At 37.7% G+C, this 18,184-nt stretch overlaps 2 protein-coding genes and 1 long non-coding RNA gene across 4 annotated transcripts; 2 read left to right on the top strand and 1 right to left on the bottom strand.

Annotated features, from left to right (window-relative positions):
* The first annotated feature begins 132 nt into the window (after nucleotides 1-132).
* LOC131307774 (uncharacterized) lies at nucleotides 133-927 on the top strand. The gene is made up of 3 exons (XM_058334456.1): nucleotides 133-300; nucleotides 517-653; nucleotides 802-927. Exons 1-3 carry the CDS (start codon nucleotides 135-137, stop codon nucleotides 880-882), a joined length of 384 nt encoding a protein of 127 aa, XP_058190439.1. The 5' UTR covers nucleotides 133-134; the 3' UTR covers nucleotides 883-927.
* A 2,352-nt stretch (nucleotides 928-3,279) lies between these two features.
* Nucleotides 3,280-10,212, top strand: LOC131308450 (uncharacterized). 2 transcript variants are annotated; one of them, XR_009194436.1, is made up of 4 exons: nucleotides 3,280-3,986; nucleotides 8,503-8,566; nucleotides 9,057-9,220; nucleotides 9,606-10,212. It is a non-coding gene; the product is annotated as an uncharacterized LOC131308450 (long non-coding RNA). The 2 variants fall into 2 exon arrangements; XR_009194435.1 differs by lacking the exon at nucleotides 3,280-3,986 and having other exon boundaries at nucleotides 8,094-8,566.
* Nucleotides 5,001-8,060, bottom strand: LOC131308449 (abscisic acid 8'-hydroxylase 4-like). Its single transcript, XM_058335385.1, has 9 exons — nucleotides 7,758-8,060; nucleotides 7,336-7,657; nucleotides 7,077-7,226; nucleotides 6,725-6,973; nucleotides 6,556-6,645; nucleotides 6,387-6,465; nucleotides 5,953-6,059; nucleotides 5,737-5,855; nucleotides 5,001-5,328 (listed from the first exon to the last, which is right to left on the bottom strand). The coding sequence occupies exons 1-9, from the start codon at nucleotides 7,946-7,948 to the stop codon at nucleotides 5,205-5,207; spliced, it is 1,431 nt and encodes a 476-aa protein (XP_058191368.1). The 5' UTR covers nucleotides 7,949-8,060; the 3' UTR covers nucleotides 5,001-5,204.
* Nucleotides 10,213-18,184: the final 7,972 nt, after the last annotated feature.

The raw sequence follows: 18,184 nt of genomic DNA, 5'->3' as shown, positions 1-18,184 counted from the left end.
TCTTGTTCATGTTAAACTAGACCTGTTCACCAAATGTCCAGCTGAGGTGAAGTATATTAATGTAAAACTGTTGAAATTCGGTCTAAGCTATACTTCACCTCAGCTGGACATTTGGTGAACAGGTCTAGTTTAACATGAACAAGACGTGGCTTGCCATGCAGATCCGATCCTCTCTATTATCTCTCATGTCTGGTGGTAGACGTATTGAGGATGATCATTTTGCAGTGATCGACATTTTGAGGATGAACATTCTGCACCCGGATGGGGCTACTAGACTACTCAAGCATGTGGATAAAAGTGGTATCTTTTGATGGACCTCTTTTAGTAGGACTCCCGCGTGCTATTAGGTGGGCTACCCCAGAACAGGGCCTTAAGCTGTTCAGGCTGAAGAACAGGCCCTAAACACATGCTTAATCTGTTGTGATTCGTTTGGAATATTGTGGTGCATATGCCCCTCTGTTATGTTTTCGTTCAAGTTTGGCATTTATCGGATACCTTTTTTCTCCTCTTAACCAGATGTGCTGATAGAGATGATTAACAATGTTACTTCAAGTCCTCCCCTTCCAGCAAATCTTTTGACCAGTATTCGTGCTGTTACTAACGTCTTCAAGAATTCATGCTACTATCCATGGTTGCAAAAGCATCGCAGTGAGGTTAGTATGTTCCTTTTGCCTGTTATTCCTGTAACTAGGAATAAGTTGTATGGAGCACTTTTAGCCTCTGGGCTGGCATGTGCTGTTGTAGTCGTTTTCCTATTGAATCTAAAGTCTTGTTGATTTGTCCGTTTATTGACCTTTGTAGATTCTTGATGCATTTTCAAGTTGTTGTTCATCTCCAAATAAGAATGTGCAAGTGTCTTATGCTAATTTGATCCTCAAGTAAGTTGAACTAAGTCTTGCTGCAAGGTTTACTTTGCTGTTAACCGGGATAGAATGATTACTTATCTACTGCACACTGGTGTGTCAAAACTATATCTTGCTTCAAGTATCACTCAAGGAACATGCGTGGAATTCGTCAATAGTTTCGTCAATAGTTCTAGCTTTCTGGACCTCAATTTAGTTGTCTATACTTGAATATATGTTCATATAAACACTTTGCGCATCCAAGATAATTGAGAGGTTGAAAGAGAAAACAAGTGGAAGAAGTTAATTGACTTACGGAGGATACGTTTGTCTGAGAGTGCAAAAAAATATTCTGACAAAGGCTCTTTCTGTTTTTAACTGGTGATTTCTGGTTGCAGGTGGGAAGTGGTGGGTTCCCAAAGTGGGATTGAGTATGGCCCATTCCCAATCCCTCAGCAAGGACTACCGACCAAGTTTTGGAAACTTCCAGCACCCAAGAATTGTGCATCAAGCGGAAGTTGACTCCCTAAAGAGAAATCTGATTCTCGACTTCATCTTACGAACTAATCCTGTTTACGATGCCTTATATCAGAACATTCTTATTTATTAGTAATGAATTACATTTCATGTCTTCTAAGGGAAATTTGCACGAAAGATTTTGTGAGTGAGAATGTGACTACTCTGTTGTGCTAATAATTTTTCCATCACTAATCAAACCATGTTGTTCATGGATCATGTTGCTTCCTATTTCCTTCATGTCCTTAAGATTCGAAATATTATCCTACGAGATTATTGGATTAGCATAAATATAAGAGTAAGCAAATTATCTCTCCTTTTTCCAATGAATGTACTTGTAACTAGTGTATTTATATGAGTTTGAGTCAGGTCTCCTTTCACTCTTCCATTTCTATGGGACGGAGTAATACCAAAGGACACCAACATCGTAGCTTAGCTAGCCATTGCTCAGCAACAGCTTATGGCATATTTTCAGGGCCCATAGGTATATGTATAACTAAGGTCCCTGTGGTGGTGAACGTGATACAACGGGTGGTGTATTACCCTGAGCTTTTGACCCCGAAGAGCCCAAACGTTTAATCTGGATCACATTCGGTCCAAAAATGACCCTGGCTTATAAACCAAGAAACACCTACCATTGGCACCTCCTAACAATTACATATCCTTGCGACTCTGTACCCGTAGCTCAATGGTTTAGAGACTACCTGTACGAGGGATAGTGTCAAAATAACAACATAGTCAATTTTGAAGACGAACATTAAGAGCATTGCGGAAGCATGCAGAAGCCAAAGATCTGAGAGATCTCATCTTTGATAAAATTTGAAATAAATTAAAATTTGAAACATCTGTTTTCACAAGAAAGAGTGTTTAAAGCCTGTCGGAGTATACAATACTGCAATATTAAATCTTGTTTCAGCTTTCCCCATAAAGGGTTTTCGTCATATGGAAAAAAACATAGATAAAAATTCTGTACAATGGAAATCCCCCACCAATTGTCGATTATACAGGAATAACATGTAACACGAGCATATTATGAGACCCATTTCCCCGCATACTCTTAGCCCTTGTTCGGTTGTGGGTTTGAAAAAAAAATTCCAAACCCAAATCCATATAGTTACAGCTTTCCAAACCAAAATAAGGAATGCCAGCTCCAGCTTTCCTAATTCCTGCTTACAAAAATATATAGCATGTTTCTAAAAGGACCCTCGACCAATTTTTTAAAAATATATTGGTAGTTACAAAGGAGGATATTGATCTTAGGGAAGTAAAAACACACACAAAAAAGTGAAGGAATCATCTTTTACCAAGTTCTCTGCTTCGAAATGAAAGTATCCATATCATCTCATAATTTTTTTCCTGCTTGTACCTCTAGTCTTTTGCTTGAGGCGGTGTTTGGATATTGGATTTTTAGGGATACATAGAGGAGAACGAAACTCTAATGAACTACAATGTAAACCAGGCAAACAATTTTAGGCACACAATATTTAGCCCGACAGTTAAAACCATCTCAATTCACACGGCTCAAATTGGCAAGTGGTTTTTCTCCTGATAAGAAAAACCAAAGCGCTCTGTTCTGAGAGAATCCATGGAAGTAAAGAAATGAAAATTGAAAGTTTTGGTGATAAAGACAAGAATAGCTACGCACACACAAAATAATAATAATCCAACCACCCACAAAGAAGATCGAGTTGAATTAAATTAGGTAACATAAAATGATGAAACCCATAGCCTAATTTGAATCACGTACAATTTGGATAAAAATCGAGACTTTGCATACTTGAGATGCGAGGCCAGAATCAATTTACGGAGAATTGACGGTTGTTTGTGACCGTAGATGTAAGATAAAATATGCAATACACAGAGGGAGAGAGAGCTCAAATAAACTCACGCTGGGTGAGTCGATATTTGGGGGCGACTGAAACGACGTCGACCGGGTTTTCTTGAGACCTCGCCACTTCAAACACTGGAGGTCCACCAAAATGAAGCCGGTCGAATTCCACTCAGACATCGCATCTTCAACTTGAGAAGTGTTTCAAGGTGTATAATTGGTAAATTGCAAACTAATTCTGGGTTTGTTTCTTGATCGAAAGTGTCCAAGTGGTAGAGATTGACAAAAGGAAAAACCTTGATGAAGATCATGTTAGTAGGATGTCAATTGATACGAAATCGGAGATGATTTTGACGAATTTATTTTTGTGAAAATAGATTTGGTCACACTTGATAAAACCCAATTTGCATTTTGAACCCATGAAGTCCGTTAAAACGACGGCGTGTCCTTTTAAGGTCGCATTATAGAACCTACGACGTCTAATTGGTAAAATTGCGAACTCATACAGGGTTTATTTCTTGATCGAGACTTTTCAAGTCGTAGATCTTGTAAAGAAGATAAACTTTGGTGAAGATCAAGTTAATTTGATATCGATTGATACATAATCGGAGATGATTTTGTTAAATTTATTTTTCTGAAAAAAGACTTGGCCACACTTGATCATACCCACTTCATTACGGAATACAAATTCGCTCCTCCGAGGGAAAAGGAGTGAATTTGGTGGTTCGTTCATCAGAATTCAGAGGAAGCTATGGAAGGAAGGAATTGATGGGATCGATCTCATTGACAGTAACAGGCAGGTCTCTTCTAATCTTCCATTGTTTGATTTTGTATTCTTGCTTCATTGTTCTTGCTTGCACCCATTAATTTGCAACAGTTGACGATTTTTGTAGAGTATTTTGAGGCTTGAATTGAGCGGATCCCTAGCCTTCTAAGCTTTGGCTTCCTCTATGTATGTATAGAGTAGCATTTTTTTTTCATGATGCCTTCCATTTCTTCAACAAATCTCTATGTAAGACAATGATGCCTTCCTAACTATGATGATGATGATGTCTGTTGCATTTCGTTTGGGACTACTGAGTTTCTTGTGCTTCTCCACCCGTTGTATCACCAGAGGCAGACTGAGGTGGATGCAAGCGGGGGCCCGGGCCCCTGCACATCCCCCAATTATCCCACTAACTATACCGTATATTCAGGTTAATTTGGAAAAGTTCTATAGAATTGGCCCCTGCAATTCTCTTGAGTGAAAAAAAGTCGATAAAATTTCTATGTATGTTTGAAAAAAATCCCAAAAATTCCAAGTTATCGAACAATTTTCGAGTCGTGGTTTATGCGATTATGTATATGTAGAAAATCTTGTCTTCTTCTGAGAACTTGTAAGTAGTAATATTTATATTAGAGACTATAGTTTTTTCTGTTTTCAATGTAAAAATACATGTGACTTGGGCCCGTGCTTTGTACAAATTCTGTGTCCGCCACTGTGTATCACGTTCACCACCACACAGACCCTTACTTATACATATACGTATGGGCCCTGAAAACATCCCATAAGCTGTTGCTGAGCAATGGCTAGCTAAGCTAAAATTTTGGTGTCCTTTAGTATTGCTCCCTCCCGTATAAATGGATGAGCGGAAGGAGACCTGACTCAAACTTGGATAAATACTAGTTACAAGTACATTCATGGGAAAAAGGAGAGAGAATTTTGCTTACTCTTATGTTTATGCTAATCCATAATCTCCGTAGGATAATAGTTTGAATCTTATATTGGACAGTAATATCAGGGACATCAAGGAAATAGGAAGCAACAAGATCCATGAATAACATGGTTTGATTAGTAATGGAAAAATTATTAGCACAACTGAGTACTCCTAATCTCACTTACAAAATCTTGCATGCAAATTTCTTCTTAGAAGACATGAAATGCAATTCATTAATAAATAAGAATGTTCTGCTATGATGCCTCGTAAACAAGATTAGTTCATAAGATGACGTCGAGAATCAGATTTCTCTTTCGGGAGTCAACTTCCGTTTGATGCACAATTCTTGGGTGCTGGAAGTTTCCAAAACTTGGCTGGTAGTCCTTGCTGAGGGACTGGGAATGGACTATACTCAATCCCACTTTGGGAACCCACCACGTCCCACCTGCAATCAGAAATCACCAGTTAAAAACAGAAAGAGCCTTGTCAGAATATTTATTTTGCACTCTCAGACAAATGTAACCTCCGTAAGTCAATTAACTTCTTCCACTTGTTTTCTCTTTCGACCTCTCACTTATCTTGGATGCGCAAAATGTATATTTACATATATTCAAGTATAGACAACTAAATTGAGGTCCAGAAAGCTCAAACTATTGGTAAATTCCATATTCCTTAAGTGGTATCTATCTGTTAGAATTTTGTTTTGTTAATCAACACAAAGTCCAAATGCAAAAAACAGATGGTGTTTGGCATCTTTTTTCCTTGAGTCTTGCTGTAAAGAAATTTTTTGGGATATTCAATTATCCTTTTTCTTTTTTCCTGGAGAAGAGAACTTTGACTATCATTTTCATACCTGAACTTGGTTACCAGATGGTGGACTAAAATAAGCATCTCCAAGTTCACAAGTTCATTCCCTGGACAAGCGTGCACTCCATTGCCAAATGGCACAAATGTGTTCGGTTTTGGAGCAACCTGAATCCAAAAAAACCAGAAATATTATACTACGAGTATTAAAGAAACCCTTAAGTTGTTTTCATAGCCTCTATCTATAGAGCTTCTTGCCACATACCTCAAACCTTGATGGATCAAAATGTTTAGGATCAGGGAAGAATTCAGGGTTGTGGTGAATGTTCCTGAACAACGGCATCACCTTCCAACCTTTTGGAATAAGGTATCCTGCATATTAGGACAACAAGACATCATAAGTATCTGTAAAACTGTGGCTATCGCTTCTCTTTTCGGGATTGAATATCACCCTCCTTTAAGACGACTCCTTTATTCTTTTACATCTATCGATAGGAAATGCGAGATATAAAATTTTCTGTTTTTGTTTCCCTTTTTTTTGTGTGGGTTTGTTGTCCACTTTGTTGTACTTTCTCCTCTCTTTCTGTCACTAATGTCACTAATATTTTCTCGGCTGCTTATCAAATCTTGTATGCTTAAACCTCTTTTTAAATCTAATGTCATATGGTCTATGGTGTTCAATCTTCTTCAAGCCCTTACCTCCGTATTCTACATCAACCACTGCTTCTCGGAAGGTGAATGATATGACGCTTGCCATCCTCAAGCTCTCCAATATAACCTGAAATTGTTTGTACATATGACATAATACCTGGTAGGCATTCTTCCAAGAATGTGGTTCTTAAAATAGGCATAAAGGTGGGGCACTTACCCTGTGCGTTAGTGGCATATTTCTAGTCTGAGCCCATGTCAAGGGCCTGTTTTCTCCTTCATTTGACTCATATATCACGTTTTGCTCTGCCTGCCACACCAAAATCATGACTTTCGAGTACATAACATTGCTAGGAATCGTGTTTTTAGAACTTCCATGGAATAGTTACCTTGACAGCTTCCAGAAGGTTATGGTCATCATGGAGGTATTTAACAATCCATGTTAGGACACTGGCTGTTGTATCTTGGGCAGCAAATAGAACCCCTATGATGTTATCGGCAATTTGATCTTCAGCCAATGCATGCCCTCTTTTATCTTTGAAGTTCAGCAAATGACCCAACAAATCCTTGTCCAGTAGTCTTTTCTCCTTCCTGTCACATATTATCTCACTTATTACGTGAGCAAGCCTTTTCCTTGCCTTCAAGAATTCATGAGACAGAAGTTTCAGGGAATAGTCAGTTTAAAGGATTTCAACTGATATCACAAACTACTAATGGGAGAGACTAGAACTCTGCTCTTACCATGATTGCTTTGTTATATGCAGTTCCCGGAAGATTGCTTGGGAAAGAATTGTACCCTTTGTCCACTATGCAGTAGTTCTCCTTCAGCTTTTCTCTATATTTTCCGTCCAAATGGCCAAACACGAAGAGGATTCCAACTTCGAAAGCGAACTGTGGATGATTATTAAGTTCATATGTCTTGGAAAAGCATATTTGAAAACTAGAAACAGTAAGACTAATTCGAATGGAAAAATGACAAAAAGAATAGACTCTCACTTACCCTTTTCATCTCATGGAAGGTGTTAATGACCTGGTCACTGGCCCATGACTCTAAGGCAGAAATGGCTACGGCTTCGATATCAGGAATCAATTTCCTAATCGCTTCAGGTGATAAAGAGCTCTGAACCAGCTTCCTCAGGTCAGTATGGTAGTCTCCTTGGTGGAAAAACAGCGCCGAAGGGCCAATCATCTTCTCTTTACTTTTGGGGTATGTGGGCTTAAACAAGTGAGCATGACTCGCCAGCACAAACCGTGCGGCCTCAGGGCTAGCCAGCATGACACAAGGGCACCCAAGTACGTGGGTTTTGAATATCTCACCGTATCTGAATAACATAAGACCGCATTAAACACGTTAATCTTTAAGCAAATAAAAGGCTGGGAGAGAGGAATACGATATTATAGTACCTAAAGATGGCCTTTTACCTTTTTTGCTTTTTAGCAAAGAAGTCATTTGGGTCTTGAGAGTAGAGTTGGAGAGTCTCTCCTATGTAAGGCCACCCCATTGATCCTGGGGGAAGCTTAGCCTTTTGTTTTGGTTTCCTCTTTTGCTTCTTTGATGAAAAAAAAGAGAGGACGGTAAGGATAAAGAGCAATATTAATATGAAAGTAGGCATAATTTTTGTTTCTATGTCTATGCCTGAGCCTTTAATTTTGCAGTTATAAATGGGTTGAGGACAGTGGATGGTGAAAATGCTGCTCAAGAATGCTAAGTCAATGGGAAGGGAGGTGAGTGATGAGGTGTTTATATAGAGTGATGAGGTGTTTATATAGAGTGAAGAGCTTGGGATGTGGATAGGGACAACTTGTGTTGAAAAGAAGTTTGCCAAATGGTTTTCTGGGGTGGTCCTGTATTTGGTAAGGTTCACTTACACGTAAGATGAGCTGGAAGTAGAAGGAAAAATAAGGATGTTACAAGGAGAGAGACTACTGCGCATGTTTCGTAGATGCCAAAACACCTTTCAAATTTCTTTCAGCAGACGGAAGTTAAAAAATTGAACGGTACTTGTCAGTATCTGAAGTAGATAAACGGAACACCTTAGACTGCATGGACCATGGTTGACGTGAGAGTTTGCTACATTTAGCATTGATATTGTTCGGTTGGTTCAAAAAACGTGCGATTTCTTGATGCGTTTCTTTTGATTCAAACCTGTAAATTATTGATCTGCAGATGGAATCGGTGTGACGGTGGTGGGATTAGCTCTGGCATGTGCATCCTAATAATGGAGAAAAAGGTTTGGAATTGATTTACGTACTGTTTATTAAGTTGGGATGACCTTCACGGCAAGTCCTTTGTGCAATAGGAAGGGAATCAGTTGCTCAGATATGCACTTGATATTGATAGAATTGTACGGTACAAACATTCACATTATTATCGGAAAACTATTGCACACTTGCATGCTTTTTGTTTATACTTTCGTAACAAAGGTTAGTCTTTCCAATTTCTACTCTACCTTAGCAGAGCTCTTCGGTATTCTTCGGTATTTATAGCTTGGAGTAAGATTCGTGAACGCATGAAATTTCAAGATTCTTCAGAAACGGGGACTTATGTTCAATATTTTCCAAGTCGCTGTATCCCAGCACCCCTTTCTACCACCCATAATGAAAATTCAATATTGTTTAGAAACAGGGAAGTTCTTATATTTATCTTATATATGTGCTTGTATGAGAATTGTTTCCTAAACCACATTCACCTGTAGAAGAAGGTGCTTATGCCGAAAGTAGAAGAAGGTGCTTATGCCGAAAATGGAATGAGACGCTACTACACCCCGTTCTACCACATAATGCGTCTCTGGTACTTTAACCGTGTGGTAGAGATGGGGTTTGAGACTAGGGGACAACAGAAAATCGACTAGGAGATCAGGGCTCCTGACAGGCAATTTGGTCAGGTATGTTTTTATCTCTCTTTCGTCTACGTCGTTTTTCCCATGTGTTAACTGTTAAAGCTTTGCCAACCCCGAGGGGTTTGGCCCAGTGGGAACAAAAAAATCAATAAATGTTTGTTTTAGCATGTTCGAATCCCACGGAGGCCAAACATTCAAAACCTTGGAGCTATTGGCGGGTTGTCCGGTCGTCAACTTCAGGGCCCCATAATTACTCGAATTGCTCGCAAGCTGGGGCTTGGATATTAGGTTATCAAAAAAAAAAAAGGTTCTTCGCCTACTAAGAATGGATAAACACGTACACAGACACAAAACAGAGTCCATGGACGTATGAGTATTACAGGTGAACTTTCCTACGATTTTTGTGTACCTAACTTTCCTTTGTTTATAGACTAATAGGTGGCCACACATGGATCAAAAGGACAAATATTAGGCCTCATGTTGGTTTGGCAGGTTGGGTTGATTTGGGGGTCCTTGGTATTTCATATTGGGAAACCATTTCCCTCAACAAGTAGGACATTTAGGTGTTGATTTCAATCACGTCTCAATAAGGCAAGAAGAATAGGGGCTTTGAGTTTGAAGAGCAAAAGAGTCCAACGCACAGCTGGATTTTACTTTTCATGCACAACATACAAGAGGAAAAGAGGATACAAGAGGAAAAGAGGAGTGATTCATCTGTGGTCTTGGGATATTGCCACGTGGTATATTAGTATCTTTCACTACAAATTCATGCAAGTTTCACAAACTTAGTCTCGGGCTTTTATCAATGTGCAGTCAAGATGAGTTTTGGGGACACCACGTAGTGGTTCTCCCAAGAGCACCCAATAATGTTTAGATAAGAGGGTTTTACAAAACTAAGCTAATGGAGATCTACTTGAACTTGGCTTAGAAAAGCTCCTTTGAGAAAAAAGATGAGGATAATATAGAATGAGCCAAACTACTAGAGATTGACTCAAACTCGAATACCTGTTTTTTATTTGACTCATCATATAAAGAAGTAAAGTTTTTCCATCTCAAAAATACGTCGGGAAGCTCACAACAGTACTTGGCATTCATACTTTAGGCTTTGTGAGGGCCACTCGAATTAATGCGAGTATTTTTGTAAGTGTTTGTGCCAAAAATATGTACAATTTCAGCATAATTGAAAGTATAAGGTGGTTTGAAAGTAAAAAAATGGAGTATTAAGGGGGTAGATTTCGTCATGATCTTGAGAATCTTTGATAACGGCGTTAGTGGACGGGACTTCACATGCGGTGCAGTGCTACAATCCGGTGGACCCAGGTCGGCGTGTGCGGATGGAATTCTCATCAAACGCGGAACCTTTGCAAGTACGGGCCCCCTCAACCTCACATGTGTTGAAATCCTGGTGGTCCATGTCGCGATCCGGGACGAGAAGTCACTAGTACAGTGTGCGCGACTCCAGAAACAAAAAACCACAAAAAAAGAAAAAAAAAAAACACCGGCAGTACGTTCAATGCAAAACAATGCATAAAGTATTTTTTTTGGTCTGTGTTACATTAGGCTGTGTTCTACTCTTTTTTTTGGTCTAAAACGTTTTCGGTATTTTTTATTTTTCGCAACTTTTTGTTGAGCTTTTCGTCGTAATTTTTAAAATTAATCATTCTTCTCGACAAGAAGAATTAGAAAAAATAAAAGTGGGATCGATGTTGAAAAAAGTTCATATAAAATGATACTTTAGTGAACTTTTTTTTTTGTTTTTGGGTCATAATTTTATTTTTTAGACTTCTCTCATCGAGATAGATAATTAGTGCAAGAAATATGATATGAATCTAACAAAAATTCAGAAAAGACGAACAAAACACACAAAATTAAAAACGGGAAAAAAGTTTCCATAGTGATATACTATTTCTTTAAAGCACTCATATAGGAGTACCTTATAGTGAAAATTTATTTTTCTAGTTAACCATAATAAGATCGTACACAATTAAGCCATGCATAAGAGCATCCCCGTTGTAAGGTCATCCATAGTGGTATAATCAAAAATGGATAACCAAAAGTTGACACATCAGCTTTTGATTATTCACTTAAGAGATTACTAAGCTTAACAACGTTGAGGTTTACAATGGTCACTTCTAGTTCATAACCAAAATAAGAAGTCCACTACAATTTCACACAATCTATCTCTCCCCCTCTGTTTCCCGCCATTCACTTCCTTCCATTATGATATTTTTTTTTGGGCAAAAATATATCAAACATATGGTGTTCTTCCAAGTGTTATCTATCAAAACAACACCGAAACTTTTTTCTTCTTCCTATTCCAGTAGCCTATATCACAAATCCACCACTCTCTTAATCTTTCAAAAAAAATCAGGTGTGTTCTTGAAATTGGAAAATAATGCAAGGTTCTTCCTTCTTCTTTCTTTTTGCAAGGTTCTTCATTTACTCAACTATAAGGAGAGGAACAAAAAAGAATAACCACTTTTTAGTCAAAAAATTTATTTATTTTGCTAAAAAGTAATTATTTCTCAAAATACTTGGGTAAAAGTAAAAAGAAATATTTTTCCGATTTCTCTCGTTGAGTCGAATCAATAACGCATAAAAGTTTGGCGCAAAATTAACAAATGTGAAAAAAAATCAAATAAAGACAATTTTCAGATTTAAGTTGAGTTCATAAGAATGCAGCCTAAAATAGAAACAGGAAAGAAAAGTGAAATACCGTAATCCGGCAACGATGGGTTAAATTGTAGATAATCGAGAAATATGAGTTTCACTTTTGGAAGAAAAGAAAGAGAAACAGTTTGTGGTTGAAGTGAAAAAGATATGGAGCAGGTGAAGAAGAGAAGAAGAAAATACTAGTTGAAATACGCGTGTATAAATTTTGGAACCAATTAACTTATGTAGTGTGGGGTTCACAAATTTTGATTATTGAAAAAGGTTGCTAGTTTTGGCTATCCAAAGCCTAAAATTTGATTATTTCTAAAGATATTGTTAAGTTTGATTATATCATTGTGAGCCATTTTTTACACCAATATTGTTAACTTTAACAACAATTGACTTTTGATTATATCACTGTGGATGTCCTAATAAGTAAATGGGTGTGGATAATTAAATTTAACAACAATGCTCAAAAAATACCCCATATTGTAATAAGCAAAGTTACAAGTCTTTTAGCAAATAACCAAATTTCACCAATTCCATAACTAAACTTAATAACTTTTACCAATAACCAAACTCAATAACTCAAAAACACCCCACATTGATGAGACGAATAATTTGGTGTGGTCAGGTGCGTGATTGAAACTTGTTTTCGATTGGATAAATGTGCATTGTATTTTGTGGGGGGTTTTTTTGGTTAATGATGCAAAAATAACTAATGTGGCGGTAGAGGTTGTTAAGTTTGATTATGAACTAAATGAATAATCAAATGCTGACGTGATATATTTTGATTATTGGTTTTGATTATTACCATTGCGAAAAGTATATAACACATACTTGCAATTAAATTATTTAAAATGAGCACAAAATCTCAAAGAATTTTTTTATAGTATGTTTTACGTGAACATTAGAATGATCGAGATAGTTTTATATAGAGATATTATTTTAAAATATTATTCTTAAACGGTTAAAAATAACTACAATTAAAAATAAGGGAACTGATTTTCGCGCTCCAAGATTTACTGCAGGCGCTCCACCTTTTTGTTTTTATACTGTGATGTTGCTGGCAACATCAGTGTATATTTTGTTTTTACACTGTGATGTTGCTGGCAACATCACAGTGTAAAAACAAAAAGATGAGGCGCCTGCAGTAAATCTTGGAGCGCGAATATCAATTCCCAAAAATAATCAATCCAAATAGATAAACCGTTCGGAAACCAACAAGCATAAATGCACTATATGACGAAATTGAAATATAAAACTAATTCTATATGTAAGTGTGTATGTATAATAACACAAGTAATTTCATAATTATTATAAATATACAAAAATATAACAAAATTATTTTAATTTCGATCGGAGGCACGTGTCCCCTATCCATCTGTCCCAGGGTGTGCCCCTCCCTCTCCCTCCCTCTCCCAAGCACTCGCGCCCATGTGCACAAATGTTTCTTTCACTTATGGACGAATGATACGTACTACCGTATACTATATGGTCAAACAAAAATAGTATTTAATCATGAGATTCTAGTTTGCTCCATTGAATCAGGACATGTTTCCCTTGAACTAACATTGGTGATCATGCATGAATTTGATTTCACTGTCAACGTACAAATAATGTGGTCTAATAATAATTGTACATGCAGGGAGAGTACTACTGCAGAAGCTAGGGATCAAAATCTGAGACCGGATCCCATCAATTTGTTTCGGGTCGATTTGGTCCATTTAGTGCATCAGAATCATCTAAAAATGTTTTGAAAGGGTCAAATTTAAATGGGGTGTTTTTATTTATTTTCTTTTAGAAAAACACCCTTTTAAATTTGAGCCATCCGAAATACTTTCAAATGGCTCGAATGAACTAAATGGACCAAACTAGTTAAAAGCCAAATTAACTGGATCCTTCCCCTCAAAATCTAGCGTAAAATTCATTGCACCTTAAGCATTATTGCTCAATTAGCTCAGTCCATCATCACTCTCAAGAAAGGAAGGTATACCTCATATCCCTAGCTACGTGGGTGTAGTCTGTCTCAGGGCACTGGAGATAAATTAAAGTGCTCCCTCCGTCCCGATGTGTTTGTTTCTTTTTTAATTTATACATGTTTCAAATCAATAGATCAAATTATGTAGATTTTCAAATTAATAGATTATATTTGGTTTCCTTAATAAGTTAAAAACCTGAGATTAGATAAACAAATCGGGACGGAAAGAATAGTTTAAAAGGAGTATTGATTTTACTTCAGAAAATGAGAAATAAATATCATGGTTATGAAAAATTTCTGACAACATGACGTAAAGAAAATACTATTCTCTTTGTCTCTTTTTAAGTGTCCAGCTTCGTAACTCCAATTTATTAAAAAGACATCATCATTACATTTTTCACATCAATTTTTTACCTCTACATTCCCTATTACTCTTTATGGAGACATCATCATTACACTTTTACTCATTAACTTTTCTCAAAATGAAATATCTACTTTGAGTGACAAAATGGAATATGCGCCGCCAACTTTTACCTACTAACTTTATAAAATGAACACTTATTAATAACCATACCAAAATAAACTATTAAACTCTTAAAAAGGGACAGAAGAAGTACTGCTTCAAGACCGTAAACGGGGGTGGTGGTGTAGTGCGCTCTGCACTATAGCTGTGTAGGGCACCAAAACGATGAATTCTTCAAGACCAATGCATGACAAGTATTTTCTATGGCAGTGTTAAGTACGTAAAACGAGTTTGAGTCAGGTTAAATTTTGGTCACTGCAAATTCCATATCGTTCCACAAGCTCCTAAAACGGACCGGGGAGGGTGCTGCGTAATGTGCTGCGCGACCTTGTCGGCATCAGTCCGACGATCGGAGACATCCATTGCGTAGAGCTCGTCGAGTACTACAAGTGTATCAAAAATCAACTCGATCAGATATCATTAAGCGCCTTATCGGAACACACATAACTTGAAAAAAATGGATTCAGTGGTTTTTATCCAGTGTTTCGTATCCATTAGGATTCATTTCTTTTCAAGCTATTGATAAGCACCCAATAATGCATATTCTTGGTGCTTAAGTCCTCTAGTATATTGTGTTTGTACATATATGTTGTCGTTTTTATGCGATATTACACGTAAGGTATGTTTTTGTGTATTTCAGGCAATTTGTATAAATAAGGTGCGTTTGTTCATCAAGGAATGCTCCAGGTGCACCTAAGTACTCAAGGCTATGTGCCACCCCATTGTGGTGCTCGAAAGATGGTTTGGAGGTTGCTCGGGTCGCTCAAGAGTCGAGGGAATTGAAGAAGAAGTGAGGATTTTATTAAAGCTACTCATCTTCCGACGTGCTGAGGGTAGAATTGTCATAACTTTTGATGTACAAATTACTTTTGATCCAAACCACTTGGGTTAGAAAGTAGGCTCGACGAGCTTTCCAACGGTTTAAAGAACTCCTAAATCCGAGTTCGGGAGTGTCCGGAGCGAGCCTGCGAAGTTGCCCAAAAAATCTGTCAATCTTGTACCGGTACTGAGGATTGCCCAGTACCGGTTCATGCTGTCCAGAGTTGGTGTTTTTCAGCCCGTTTGAAGGCCTTGTACCGGTACTGGGGGTTGCCCAGTACCGGTTCATCCTGGAGAAATATCTACGTTTTTACCTCCTTTTTCAACTTTCCTTTTATAGCATACTTGCCACTTTTGGCATGTTTTTAGATATTTTTTGAGAGAGAAAGGTGTATTAGTACAAATATCCCTCTCCTTCCTTTAAGTTGTAAGTAGTCTTTTATCATTTGAAGTCTTTTTCATTTTCTAGGAACTCCATTAAAGCTTCAAGCTTTCTTAGTTATTTCCTTCAAAAACATAAGTCTTTCTCGTTTGTTAATTTCTCGTTTATTAAAGTTGCTTGTACGGACTAGATCTTTACTAATATCAAGTTTATTTTCGTTTTTATCGGTTAATCATGTTTTCTTTCTTAAGCATGTTTTCTAGTCTTTTTATTATGTGTGAGTAGTTTTTCGGTTAAGTCTTGGGCTAATCTTTCCCAATGACTTAGGTTGTTATTTGGTTCTCGAAACTTCGAGCTTAAAATCATGGTTTTCAGAATTGGATTAACCTAGCCATTTTGGTCTAAGCGATGGGTGTTAACTCCTTGATATGAAGTTTAGTCAAGCGGTCTTGGCAAGCGACATTTTGAGGGCTCGTGGCCTCCTACGTGTTAGATACATTAGCAAAAAATAGGTTTGTTTAGTTCCGTTTAATCACATCTTTTGATAAACGTAGTCATTAAAGTTAAATCTTCCGGGCATGAGCACGCGGTCGTGACTCTCGCTTGAGTTATAATCGAGAACCGGTAGCGACCTTTGTCAAGGGATGGACGATCCCTAGACTTGCCTCTTTTACGTTAATTAAGCTCATTTCTAGTCTTTTCCTTAGTTTTCACTTTTAAAGCAAAATCAAGTTGGCCGTCTTAAACGCCTCGCTCTACCATATAAACATACAATCCAAACTAGCTATATTTCGATTCTCTGTGGGTACGATCCCGGACTTCCGGATATTATGCTATCGACGACCTAGCCCTACGCTTGGGGTGTTTCAACCTTATTAGAAGACGAGGTTCGAAGCTTAAGCAGCTATATGTATTCCGATGAGGCACTTAACGATAGTTGATCAAGTTAATTATTGGTACATTTGCAGTACTCGACGAGCACTACGCAGTGGACATCTTTGATCGTCGGACTGATGCCGGCAAGGCCGTACCGACAGCCGCACAACACCCTTCCCGGGTTCTCCTAAACCTAGCTAGCACTTTCACTTACTTTTTTTTTTTTGATCAACACTTTCACTTACTCAAAACCGAAAAAGAATCACTTCGGGGGCTTTTCCTCACTTCTCATTCAACCATACATGCGTGGCAATGGCCCACAGAATAAGGGGTAAACATTCAAGAAGATATTCACAGAGAAGCCGAGCAAAAAAACAAAAAGATATTCACAGAGAAAAACAAAAAAAACAAAAAAAATACTGTGCTAATTAAAAAAAAAGAAAAAGATATACCTAGAGAAAGAGCCAATGGACTACGGAACTGGGAATTTCACCTCATGTCATGAGAAAAATTCCAAAGGATTCTTCGAGATAGGCTGGGAAACAGTTTCTCACTGTAGAAGTTTTGATTCCTCTCATGTCATGTGTATCTATCTCTTCCAAATGAGCAATTGACGAATGCCACATTTTAGTCCTCTTATTTTTTTCCTTTTATCTTCTTGGCATAGAAACACAAACATTTTTTACTAGCGTTTTATCATTTAAGGCTTTGTTTGTTTGGGCGTAAAATATTTTTCGGTAAAATATTTTACTTATTTTTCAGTGTTTGGTTGTGTAAAAACTAAGGAAAATATTAATTTGATGAAAATGATTTACCCTTAAATATTCCGTAAGTTATTTTTCGAAATGAACCCGCTGCCATTTACTGCAATTCTCACTGCTCAGTTTCATCGATCGTCAGTCCTGACCCCACGTTCAATTCCAATATTCTCAGATCTCTCAACTGTTTAAGCCCTCCCTCTCTTTCTACACTATTTTGTCAACTTCTCAAAATATTTTCAAGTGCCAACAAAATACCAAAAAATAAAAGTTTGAAATTTATATTCAGAAAAGACACTTTACATGGAAACAAATAGAGCCTTAATTTGATCTTTGTTGGGTTCTCACTAATGGTGTGTTCGATCTCGATTTAAAAACACTAAAAAATATAGCTATCTCACATGCCTCTCCTTTTCTTTCTTTTTTACTCAGTAAAGGACGGAGGTATGGACAACCAGGCATAGCAATTATTGGACGTGACCATAGGAATTCCTGAACAACGGCGGAAGTCTCCGAAGATGATCCGAAACCCATAGGTACCGCCCCACCTAAGGCAGAGCAAAACAATAGACGGATTATGGGATTCAAACAGGAACAAGAGGCCATGGCCACGTCTCGAACTCGTGACCACATGTCTCAATGGGAGTAACCCATTGCCATCTAGGCTACCACCCGGGTGGTCCCGCCTCTCCTTGTTTGTGCTGAAACAAGCTACCACAAGTTTGGTTCCTCTTTCTCGATCCATACAAGCAAATGGTGTCTCATCATTTGACTTACACACACTATCTAATCTCCACACACAGCTAGCTAGAGATATGTTCAGATAAGAACATTTTGAATTCATGGCTTCCATCAATTAACAGCCGATCCACAATCGCTTTTAGAATCCACATGGGATTCTCTCAATCTCTGATATAAAAAGCATATAACCCAAAAGTCAAATTTTTTTATCCACAACTTTGGGACTATATAGCCAGCAAACTGGCTCTGCACAGTTGTACACCCATGGAATTTATGT

Source organism: Rhododendron vialii, chromosome 11a (genome assembly GCF_030253575.1).
Source record: "Rhododendron vialii isolate Sample 1 chromosome 11a, ASM3025357v1".
NCBI lineage: Eukaryota > Viridiplantae > Streptophyta > Magnoliopsida > Ericales > Ericaceae > Rhododendron > Rhododendron vialii.
This window is presented reverse-complemented; position numbering and strand designations above follow the sequence as displayed.